This window comes from Chlorocebus sabaeus, chromosome 18 (assembly GCF_047675955.1).
Source record: "Chlorocebus sabaeus isolate Y175 chromosome 18, mChlSab1.0.hap1, whole genome shotgun sequence".
In the NCBI taxonomy this organism is placed as follows: Eukaryota; Metazoa; Chordata; class Mammalia; order Primates; family Cercopithecidae; genus Chlorocebus; species Chlorocebus sabaeus.
Window position 1 is genome coordinate 62,488,068 of NC_132921.1, and position 12,963 is coordinate 62,501,030.

The 12,963-nt window shown below is 38.9% G+C and overlaps 1 protein-coding gene across 4 annotated transcripts in view; it reads right to left on the reverse strand.

Annotated features, from left to right (window-relative positions):
- The window catches only part of YES1 (YES proto-oncogene 1, Src family tyrosine kinase), an 85,623-nt gene continuing 72,660 nt past the window's right edge, over positions 1-12,963 (reverse strand). For all 4 annotated transcript variants that reach the window (XM_037982467.2, XM_007974501.3, XM_037982465.2 and 1 more), the window contains 2 exons: positions 10,596-10,727; positions 1-2,566 (listed from right to left, as the gene is read on the reverse strand). In XM_037982467.2, coding sequence (XP_037838395.1) covers positions 2,358-2,566; positions 10,596-10,727 — 341 coding nt within the window. In that variant the 3' untranslated portion in view covers positions 1-2,357. The remainder of the gene's footprint in view (positions 2,567-10,595; positions 10,728-12,963) is intronic.

Below are 12,963 nucleotides of genomic sequence, written 5' to 3' on the forward strand. Positions count from 1 at the left end.
TGCATTCAATGAGAATTTTTTATTTCAATTATCCACAAAACAATATTACAATACTTTATAAAAATATTAAGTTTAGGCTACCATTATTCATTAAAAAAAGTGTGCTAGAAGGCTGTTTTTGCCAACTTCCTTTTTTGGTAAAGGTTAACTTCCACTTTAAGACACTGAAGATGAAAAGCTGTTGAAAAAATCTCCAAATTTACAAAGTTGTTTATTTTTCTTGGCAATTTAAAAATACAGAACAATTTAAAATGAATACACATTAAGTTAGTGTTTTATCCCTACTATGCAATTGTTATTACATAAGGAACTGCTCCATTCAGTTAAAACCTAATGAATACCATCAACTTTTCCTGGCTTACTTTCCTGATTAGATTTAGTACATAAACATAATTTTGTTACCCTTTTGAATATGCTTAGAAAAATTACAATATCATAGTTCACATAAAGCCCTTAAAAAAATCTCGTGTCACAAGTTGTTGACAAGAGGAAATAATGACAGCACTCTTCTTAGGAAGACCCTCTTGGTAGAGAGTGTCAATACTAAGCAGGTTACGTAAACAGAAAAAAACAACCACAATTTTTAGTACCAGAACCATTGCAAACTTGCATGAAGTCCACCTGTCACATTTTAAAATGGTTTGAATTTGAACATATATGCCATGGCAAAGAACTTCAAATTTGATGATTAAAATCAGGTAAATAATGATAGTTAAGAATTATATCCTGAAAATAGAGGGGCCTAATATAAGATTAAGGTGTGACTATATGAGAGTATTTTAAAACATATACACCAGATCTTCATTTTATCAGATTCGATTTTTCCTCTGCTAGACACTTAAACCACTAATGCTGCCATTCAAATCTGTATTTTGAAATTACTGAGTTACTCTTAAAAATCAGTCTTATTTTGTATGTTTCACTTTTGCACTTTAGGGTAAAAACTGTTCCCTTTTCACCACTGTTAATATTCAGACTAAGTTTTCCTCCCCAAATCAACCATTTAATGTATTCTAGAAGGGAAAAAATGACCACCATTATATAGACTTTAAAAGCGAAAGTAGATTCAAACATGATTTGAAAACTGGAGTCCTAAAAATGTTTTACATTAAAGTCATATCCCACAGGAATGAATGTGAAGCCGTAACTTCACTATTCCGAACAAATACCCATTTAGTGTGTAAGAAAAATTAGTTTTATAGTTATACCTTATAACTCTTAAAGTCTCAGAACATAGCTAAGTGAGGAGCTTTGAGTGCCAGCAAAGCCATTTTGTCACTCTATGACATCAACATTAAACATTACATTCCATCCCTCTACTTGTAAAACTTTCACATTTTCTTTTCTCGTATTTCTTTTAAATACATTTTCCTCTCTGTTCATCTATATTCACCATGAGCAAAAGTGCATTCAAATCCCTGATCTGGTCATATTTTCTATTTGTGGCACCCATCCCCATAAGGACATATTAGCAATATCTCACAGTACCAAATCTATTTTTTAAAAAGGGCTTTTTAAATGCTGGGTCTTACTTAGAATGCTATCTAAAGATTAAAACATTTCCCCTTTCATTGGACAGTAGTTTCAATTATATATTGCCTTAAAAGATCAATGCAACCTTATACAAGATTAACTCACTTTCTAGTTACCTTCATTATTCTAAGACAAACTCCTCAGAAAAGGACTGAAGTGGAAAACTTATTCTTTCAGTTCCATGAATATGAACATTAATGTACTGCATTATACTTTCAAATTCCACTTCTGTGGTCTAACATTTAATCAAGTTTGAGATCCTGTTTATATTCCTTTTGAAAAACCTGGCCCATGTCCATGCAAAAGAAAGCATATATTAAGATTGCATATTGACTGTTTAACTTAGAAAAAACTTTTGAGAATAATAAATGCAAGAAACTTTAAAAACTGGAATGGAATCATTTGGTCCCATGTACTCCTTAATTTTAGATTTTATTACAGTATAGCTCTTTACCTCTCAAGTTTTATCTGTAACAATAAATAATTTTCTTTGAGCAATTCTAACTGTGGGGAAAAAAAGAAAGGAAATGATTTATAAGCAGTAGCCTCACTGCCCTTCATTACCATGCTATCACCCACACTGTCATCAGTATCTTAGCTCTATTTTCTTTGGACCCTGAAATACGTTGGAAAATTCATCATTGGTACATTAGAGTTTAATACTTGGGGGAAAAAAAGTGGTTTTGTGCAACCATATCTGGGATTCCAGTTTACATTAAAAACATGCAGAGTAAAGAAGATTTTCTTCTTTTGATTCCTGTAGAAACTCTACACAAGTTCTTTACATTTTGGCAGATTTGTGCATATAAAATAGGCTACTTGAATTATAAATTTTCTCCTGGCTGGTACTGTGGCTCTGTAGCAGTGAAGTAGTCTTCCAAGAAGGACTGAATATATTCAAATGTTGGTCTTTCATCAGGGTCCTTCTTCCAACACAGATTCATCAATTCATGGAGGGATTCTGGACAGCCCTGAGGGCAGGGCATCCTGTATCCTCGCTCCACTTGTTCCAGTACTTCACGGTTCACCATACCTAACACACAAGATTAAAACATGAAAGAACAATGGTCCTGACTACCACTAGGAAAACATAACAAACCCCCTAGCCACTAACTGATTCAAAGTATATTAAGTTTATTTAGTGAAATAATTCTTGTAACAAAGCAACAAAATAAATTTTAAACATGAGAATATCAAGAAGAGCTTAGAAAATGCTAATCTATGTTTTAACACGTCTAATTTTTCATTCCATCTTATATCTTATTTTTAATATTAATGTCTTCAAAAGCCAACCTCATTTGATTAATAAGAATTTAGGGTGCCACTATGAGGTACTGGTACTTTCTAATATTAACATTTAACAATGACCAAACTTGGGTTACTGAGGAATGGTGGCAAGATCGTGTCTGAAAGAACTTTAAAACAGGAATTCAGAAGAAAGTTCTAGTCTTGGTTTTGCCAAATATACTAACTACATAACTTTATACTGAATTACTTCTGTGAAACAGTTTCCTTATCCAATATCACCTGTTTGACTTTCTTCAAGATATTACACATAGTTCCTTTCTCGTATTCCTTTGTAATCCCCCCTTCCTCAACCCCCTGATCAGCAGCTCACCCCATCTTATCACAGGCCAGCAAAATGCCTCCTTTTCCAAATTCTTCCCAACAGTGTCTCACCAAGCCAGCAACCCTATTTCACTTCCTATCTCCCGCATCACCTTCCCTACCTGCCTGCAAGTCAGGCCATCCCTCGTATCTCTTGGAAACTTTATCAACCGGTCATCAGGAATGGTATTTAAAATAGACTATGAGTCTCCAAAGAAAATGTAATGGGGTTAAATCATTATTATTTAGATGTTCAGTTATTTTTTTGAGAAATAAGTGATTTCTCAAAATACATTTTTTAAACTATTAAAAAGACTCCACACGACTTTGAAACTCAATACTTAAAAGGAAGTTTTCTGAGCTTTTCATCTAACTAGGTACTGTCATCTTCATAAGTGAAATCCAGCCAGGTGCGGTGGCTCTTGCCTGTAATTCTAGCACTTTGGGAGGCTGAGGTGGGCAGAGATCACCTGAGGTCAGGAGTTCAAGATCAGTCTTGCCAACATGGTGAAACCACATCTCTACAAAAATACAAAAATGAGCCGGGCATGATGGCAGGTGCCTGTAATCCCAGCTACTTGGGAATTTGAGGTGGGAGAATCACTTGAACGGGAGGCAGAGGCTGCAGTGAGCAGAGATTGCGCCACTGCACTCCAGCCTGGGTGACAGAGCGAGGCTCCACCTCGGGGTCGGGGGAAAAAAGTGAAATCCAGTACATTTTACTAACCATGGAAATACAACCAGAAGTTGTTGGGGGAAGGAGAAAAGGAGTAAAGGAATTAATATTCAGTGAGGGCTTACTATAATTGAACTTCTTTTCCATTCTCTTCTATTTTATCCTTATTATTTTAATTGACTATTAGGATTAACCAATCTAAATAAGCTGGAACCTATGAAAATAACTTCTAATTACCAATAAGCTTTCATTCAAAACTTCATTCAAAGGCCGGGCGCGGTGGCTCATGCCTGTAATCCCAGCACTTTGGGAGGCCCAGGCGGGCAGATCACGAGGTCAAGAGATCGAGACTATCCTGGCCAACATGGTGACACCCCGTCTGTACAAAAAGTACAAAAAATTAGCTGGGCGTGGTGGTGGGCGCCTGTAGTCCCAGCTACTTGGGAGGCTGAGGCAGGAGAATCGCTTGAACCTGGGAGGTAGAGGTTGCAGTGAGCCAAGATTGCACCACTGCACTCCAGCCTGCGTGACAGAGCTCGACTCCATCTCAAAAACAAAACAAAACAAAACGAAACAAAAAAAAACCGAACTTCACTCTTTAGAATTTTCTGGTAATTAGAACTATTAAATTATTTCATGCCAGCTGGGCACGGTGGTTCACACCTGTAATCCCAGCACTTTGGGAGGCTGAGTGGGCAGATCACCTGAGGTCAGGAGTTCAAGATCAGCCTGGCCAACATGACGAAACCCCATCTCTACTAAAAATATAAAAATTAGCTGGGTGTGGTGGCACACGCCTGTAATCCCAGCTATTCAGGAGGCTAAGGCAGGACAATCACTTGAACCTGGGAGGCAGAGGTTGCAGTGAGCAGAGATTGCACCACTGCACTCCAGTCTGGGTGACAAAGTGAGACTCCTCAAAAAAAAAAAAAAAAAGGTAAATACTTAGCATACTGTCAATAAATGTAAGGATTTCACACCTGTTAATGTTTACCAAGGTTTATTACTGTCCCCAAATAAGACTAGTAAACAGGAGCTGTTGCTTTGAAATGGACAATCTGCTGTGAGAAGTGTATGCAAAGGATCGGTCTGTGCTATATGCGGAAAGTTCTTTCCAAATCCTCTTAAAATCATCAAAGAAAGACAATGATGCTTATAAAGTATCTCTTCTTCTTCTTTAAAGATGGGTACTCTACAAATTGTTTATACTCTGATTCTCATCTGAATATTTAACTAGAATATCCCGATCATATACATTTTTATGCATTTTGAAACTATGTAGTTACATAGCTCATTTTGGATTTTTATGTCCCTGTTGAACTGACCCTTTTATCATTATGAAACATTCTTTTTGTCCCTAGTACTATTTCTTGCCTTAAAGTCTACTGCTACCTAGGCTTTCTTCAGTTAGGATTTGCAGAGTATAACTTTTCCATCCTTTTAATTTCAGTCTCTTAAAATACCTTACAGTATGTATCTTATAAATACCATTATAGTATTTGTGTTTGTGTTTAAAATCGTCTTATCTTTTTTTTAATTGCAATGTTTAGTGTACCTAAATGTAATTTAATTATGGATGTAGTTGCGTTTAATTCTACCATCCTGATCTTTGTTCCATTTATTCTTTTCTCCTCTCTTGCTTTATATTTTGATTAAACAAGCATTTTTCAATGTTCAAATTTTTCTCTCCTCTGTTGGCTTTTTATCTTCTCTTGTTATTTTTGATCATTGAGACTACAATATGCTTCCTTGGTTTATTATATTTTACTCAAAATTTAAGTATTTTTACCTGTTCCAAACTTAAAACGATTTACCTCTTATTCCTTTACTCCCTTTGTGTTATGTCAGAGTCTATTTTTATATACATTATAAATTTGATATTTTTATTTTTGGTGTTTTAGATCAGTTTCCCCCCCAGCACTTTAAAGACATAATTTTACTCTTTCCTGGCTTCCACATCTGAGGAAAAGTTAGCTGTCTCTGTTGTTCCTGTGTAGATAATATACAGGCTGAGTATCCCTTATCTGAAATGTCTGGGACCAGAAGTGTTTTGGATTTTTTTGGATTTTGGAATATTTGCATATATATAATGAGATAGCTTAAGGGATGGGACCCAAGTCTAAACACAAAATTCATTTATAAGCCAGGCACGGTGGCTTGTAATTCCAGCACTTTGGGAGGCGAGGGCAGGCAAATCGCTTGAGCCCAGGATTTCAAGACCATCCTGGGCAACATGGTGAGACCCCGTCTCTACAAAAATACAAAAATTAGCTAGGTGGATGGCACACACCTGTGGTCCCAGCTACTTGGGAGGCTGAGGTGGGAGGACCACCTGAGCCCAGGGAGGTAGAGGCTACAGTGAGCCCTGATTGTGCCACTGCACTCCAGCCTGGGTGAGACACCCTGTCTCAAAAAAAAAAATTCATTTATGTTTCATATACTCCTTATACATATATGTACACATACATATACATAATCTTAAAAATAATTTTGTGCACAAAACCAAATTTTGACGGCATTTTGACTGTGACTTGTCACATGAGGACAGGTGTGGAATTTTCCATTTGTGGTATGTCAATGCTCAAAAAGTTTTGGATTTTGGAGCATTTCAGATTAGTTTTTGAGACGAAGTCTTGCTCTGTTGCCCAAGTTGGAGTTGCAGTGGCGCAATCTTGGTTCACCGCAACCTCCGCCTCCCCGGTTCAAGTGATTCTCCTGCCTCAGCCTCCAAGCAGCTGGTACTACAGGTGTGCACCACCATGCCCAGCTAATTTTTGTATTTTTAGTAGAGACGGGGGTTTCACTATGTTGGCCAGGCTGGTCTCGAACTTCTGACCTCGTGATCCACCAGCCTTGGACTCCCAAAGTGCTGGGATTACAGGCCTTAGCCACTGCGCCTGGCTGCATTTCGGATTTTTGAATTAGGAATGCTCAATCTGCACCACCTCCTTATGGCTGTTTGGCTTTGATTTTTATAATTTGACCATGATATGTTTGCTTGAATTTCATTGAGTTTATTTTTCTTGTTTGAGGTTCACTTAATCTGTGGGTTGGTATTTTGTTTTATCATATTTAGAAGATTTTTAGCCACTACTTTTTAAAAATGTTGCCACTGTTTCATTTTTTTCCTCTTTTCTGCTTCTGGGACTCCATTACATATAAATTAGACCTTTTCACTACTATGCCACCCTGGTTTCATACATTCTGCTCTGCTTTCTTCCCCATTAGCTTTTACCTATGCATTACCTTGGATACTTTGTTAATGTGTCTGAATCCACTAATCTTGTCTTCTACTATGCCCAACTAGTGAGTACTTAATTTCATATAATGTTTTACGGTTCTAAGATATCCATTTGAGGGCCAGGAGGAGTGGCTCATGCCTGTAATCCCAGCACTTTGGGAGGCTGTGGCGGGCGGGTCACTTGAGGTCGAAGTTTGTGACCAGCCTGGCCAACATGGCGAAACCTCTCTCTACTAAAAATACAAAAAATTAGCCAGGCGTGGTGGCACATGCCTGTAATCCCAGCTACTTGGGAGGTTGAGGCAGGAAAATCGACGGAATCTGGGAGGCGGAGGGTGCAGTGAACCGAGATCGTGCCACCGTACTCCAGCCTGGGAGACAAAGCGAGACTCTGTCTCAAAAGAAAATAAATACATTAATTAATTTCCATTTGATTCTTTTTTATATATATAGAGATTCCAATTCTGCTGAAATTCTCCAGTTTTCCATTATTTTGCAAAACTTTTCTATTTTAACATTCCATATATTGCTATTTTGAAGTCTTTTGCTAACTCCAAGATCTGAATTATCTCAGCGTCTGCTCCTATTGATTTTGAACTCTTTTTTTTTTTTTTTTTTTTTGAGACAGTCTTGCTCTGTCACCCAGGCTAGAGTGCACTGGTGCGATCTCAGCTCACTGCAATCTCCACCTCCTGGGTTCAAGTGATTCTCCTGCCTCAGCCTCCCGAGTAGCTGGGATTACAGGTGCCCGCCACCGTAACTGGCTAATTTTTGTATTTTTATCAGAGATGGGGTTTCACCATCTTGGCCAAGCTGGTCTCAAACTCCTGACCTTGTGATCTACCTGCCTCGGCCTCCCAATGTGTTGGGATTACAGGGGTGAGCCACCACGCCCAACCACATTTTGAACTCTTGATAATCAGTCATCTCTTCCCTTCTTCGTATGTCTAATAACTTTTTATTTTGTGCTAGACATTTTGAATCATACACTGTAGATTATCTGGATCATGTTATCTTTTTCTGCAGGATGTTCAGTTTAATTCCATTTGTAATTTACTGGCAGATCACCTAGCTGTTAGGGCTTAGTTTTGCTCAGTTTTGCCCTTTCTCCTAGGGTATGGACTTTCTGGGGTCTCAACAAAAAGCCTAGGGTATTCTCCAACATCTATCCACTTTGGTTGGACAAGAACTCAGCACTCTGTAGCCTCTGAACTCTGCTTGACTCCCCAGCCTCCTAGTGGCTATTTTCTGTTAGGTCTCCCAGAGCTTCCCCCTGTGTATGTGCAGATTAGAACTGAGCAAGGACCTGAAGGGATTTTTTTTTTTTTTTTTTGAGACAGGGTCTTGCTCTGTTGCCTAGGATGGAGTGCAGTGGTGCAATCATAGCTCAGTGTAGCTTCAAATTCCTGGGCTCAAGCGATCCACCCACCTCAGCCTCCCAAAGTGCTGGGATTATAGGAGTGAGTCACCATGCCCAACTGGAATTTGAAAGCAGAATTTTAGAGTTCTTTCCCTATAGTTCCTTCTCTGGGACCCTGTCCTTCAGATCCCAGCACTTGGATCTCTGTCTCCTTTGCTTAATAAGACTTATGCTTTCTGTCTGGGTTTTACTGCTCTATGCTATTTTAGAAAATGCCTTCAGAATAGCCAATATAAATGTAAGGCTCAGCTCATGTACTTGCCCTGTCTTAAGGAATATGGCCTTTCTTGATGCAATGTTCTTTTACATATTTGATCTAACTTTTGTAGTTGTTTACAGTGCTATAGTAAGTTGGAATTTTAGAGGCTAATGCCTCTCCATCACAGCTAAAACTGAAATTTCCTCATGGTTTTACATTTAAAGTGAAACTACGGTGCATGGCTGTGTTGTTTTTTCTAGCCCTGTTTGCAGGTGTGGTGTAGGCAGAATTGGATTTATTTAGCATGGTGATTTTGCTAAGCAATGATGATGAAATCAGAGAAGGGTGAAGGGCAAGGTAACTGCAAAGGAGTGATTATACTGCTTCACTAGGGAATTTAAGGAGAATGGTCTCACGAAGGGGGTGAGGAAGCAGGAAAAGGTAGCAGAAACAATGGAGTAAAGATCCTGGTAGCATCAAGAAATTGCTAGGGTTGGGGTAGAAAGAGTTATCTAGAAAGATGGCAAGTGGTGGTCAGAAAGTAGACGCATGAAATAGATTTTGAAAGGGTTGCAGTTATTGGTAATGTTAAGATTTAAGGTATGAAGATGGGAAGACTGGCTAAGGTAGAGTGAAAGACAAGATTACACAGGAGAAGAGTTCAAGCTACAAGAGACCAGGGTAATAAAAAAATCATCACCATACGTATTAAGATGACAAGGAATTAAGACAGGAGAGGAGTTTTGTTGGAGAGAACAATGGTGAGTCATTAAATGAGAAGAACTTGAATGGTATCAGTGAATAACAGCAACAAGACAAAGTGGGTGATAAAATTTGATGGCATTAGATCTACAGTTGGAGGTATTAGGGAAGAGGGATATGTTAGATAATATGCAAAACCTTTAAGATTAGCAAAACAGTTTTTCCTAAAGATTCAATTTTATATGCTTTCTCTCTCAACATTAGGATACTTCAGTAGAAGAGTTTGAGAAGTAACAAACTAAAATAATACTCAATGGTAGCTGAATTTCAAGTGGGCTAAAATTTCTCCTTTCCCCTAGAAACTATATAAATCTCATAAATTTGAAAGGGAAACATTTTTATTTTTCCTCCTTATTAATGGCAGACATATTTTTTAAAGTACTGGTTTATAAATAGGTTTTGTTAGGAGAAATAAAACAAGAAAAGGATCTCAAAATAATCTAATGAAGAAAACAAGGCTAGTACATATTTAAAAAAACATACCAGGATTGGCACGGTGGCTCATGCCTGTAATCCCAGCACTTCGGGAGGCCTAGGAAGGTGGACCACCTGAGGTCAGGAGTTCGAGACCAGCCTAGCCAACATGGCAAAACCCCATCTCTACTAAAAATACAAAAAATTAGCTGGGCGTGGTGGCGGGTGCCTGTAATCCCAGCTACTTAGGAGGCTGAGGCAGGAGAATTGCTTGAACCTAGGAGGCAGAGGTTGCAGTGAGCCGAGATTGCACCATTGCACTCCAGCCTGCGTGACAGAGCGAGACTCTGTCTTAAAAAACAAACCAAAACAAAAAACAACAACAAAAAAACCCACCAGTCACACTACTAGGAAATAACAATTATTTAGGGTATGGGGTGATGACCCAGGATATTTAAGACATGTTTACTATCTGAGAGAACAGTAAGAGGCCCTTTTGGAAAATGTCCTAAGCTGAGGTGAATGCGGGGCATACCTCATATGCTCACCCAGTCAAGGATCGTGGCTTTCACTGACTGTTACCCATCCAGTGCCACAGTAAAGGGAAGGAGTGGAGAGAGGGAGAGGCAGGGGGACTATGAGAAGAAATAAAGGCCTTTTCCCCGCTTACAATTCTGTTTCTAATAAACTCCTGATAAAGCCACTCATGAGATAACCAGGAGCTAATAAAATGCAAGCTTACCTGGATATGGCACTCTGCCCTTTGTTACCAGCTCTGTCTGCAGAATTCCAAATGACCAGACATCAGACTTTATTGTAAACCGACCATACAGTGCAGCTTCAGGAGCTGTCCATTTGATTGGAAATTTTGCACCTAAAATAATATTGACAATCTTGCTTAATTGTTTTTAAAAAATCTATTTGTGTAAATACAGCATATGCAGGGCTAATCTTCTGTCAATATCTCTACTGTAGTCGTGTCAATTCTTTAAATGTACAAGATACATGGGAGAAACACTGATTTTTAAAATTCATATTGAAATAAATCACATTTATTCCTGATTAGATAGCTGATGATTTAAAAAATAAGTTGGCTGTGGGAACAGAAAACAATTTAAGAAAATAGAGGCTGAAGCTGTAGTAAGCCAAAAATATGGGCTACAAGATGTGTAACTTTTAAGTACAGTCTGGTACCTAATAGCTGTAGTTAACTATTGGTTGATGAGTGAATATTCTATTGAGTTATAATGTCTACGGGTTTTCAAACATAATTTCTTTTGTACTTTATATACCGTTCTGGAAAATTTTATTGTACTACTTTTAAAAGCCCATGTTAATTTACTCAAATATTTAGTGTATGTCTTTTATGTGGAGGGCATTATGCTAATCATTATGGAAACCTAAAAAGCATGGCTTTCATGAAGTTTATAAACTTACTGTGGAAATAAGATTATAGGTATCTTACATTCTTTAAGTTATTATATGTTTGTAGATAGTGTTATAGAGTTCTTTAGATATTTAGACAAACAGATGATCAATTTTCCTTGGCACAATCACAAAACGTTTCATTTAAAAAGTCGCAGGTGGTTGGGCCCAGTGGCTCATGCCTATAATCCCAGCACTCTGAGAGGCCGAAGCAGGCAGATCACCTGGCCAACGTGGTGCAACCCTGTCTCTACCAAAAATACAAAACTTAGCCAGGCATGGTGGCGCATGCCTGTAATCCCAGCTACTTGGGAGGCTGAGGCAGGAGAATCTCTTGAACCTGGGGGGCAGAGGCTGCAGTGAGCCGAGATCATGCCACTTCACTCCAGCCTGGGCAAAAAAGCAAAACTTGGCCAGGCACGGTGGCTCACACCTGTAATCCCAGCACTTTGGGAGGCCGACGTGGGCGGATCATGAGGTCAGGAGATGGAGACCAATCTGGCTAATATGGTGAAACCCTGTTTCTACCAAAAATACAAAAAAAAAAAATTAGCTGAGGTGGTGGCAAGTGCCTGTAGTCCCAGCTACTCGGAAGGCTGAGGCAGGAGAATGGCATGAACCCGGGAGGCGGAGCTTGCAGTGAGCCGAGATTGCGCCACTGCACTCCAGCCTGAGCGACAGAGATTGTCTCAAAAACAAACAAACAAACAAACAAAAAACCAGTGGCAGCTACATCATCACTAATCATCAGAGAAATGCAAATTAAAACTACAATGAGACACCACCTTACTCCTGCAAGAATGGCCATAATGAAAAAGTCAAAAAAACAATAGATATCAGTGTGGATGTGGTGAAAAGGGAACATTTTTGCACTGACAGTGGGAATGTAAATTAGTATAACCACTATGGAAAACAGTATGGAAACTACTTAAAGAACTAAAAGTAGAGCTACCATTTAATCCAGCAATAACTTCCCAAAGGAAATGAAATCAGCCAGGTGTGGTGGCTCAAGCCTGTAATCCCAGCACTTTGGGAGGCCAAGGTGTGTGGATCACCTGAGGTCAGGAGTTTGAGACCAGCCTGGCCAACATGGTGAAACCTTGTCTCTACTAAAATACAAAAATTAGCCAGGCCTGGTGGCAGGTTCCTATAATCCCAGCTACACGGGAGGCTGAGGCAGGAGAATCACTTGAACCTGGGAGGTGGAGGTTGCAGTGAGCCGAGATTGTGCCACTGTACTCCAGCCTGGGAAACAGATTGAGAAGCTGTCTCAAAGAAAAAAAAAATCAATTATATGAAAAAGGTACATACACACACGTTTATAGCAGCACAATTCACAATTGCAGATATGGAGCCAACCTAAATGACCATCGGCCAGTGAGTGGATAATAAAAAGTGTGGCATATATACACCATGGTATACTACTCAGTCATAAAAAGGAATGAAATAATGGCTTTTGCAAAAACTTGGAGCTGGAGGCCACTATTCTAAGTGAAGTAACTCAGGGATGGAAAACCAAATATCGTATGACCTCACTTAAAAGTGGGGCTAAGTTATGAGGACAGAAAAGCGTAAGAATAATATAACGGACTTTGGGGACTAAGGGGGAAAGGTTGGGGGTGAATAAAAGACTACATATTGGAGGTGAAACCCCGTCTCTACTAAAAATACAAAAATTAGCTGCG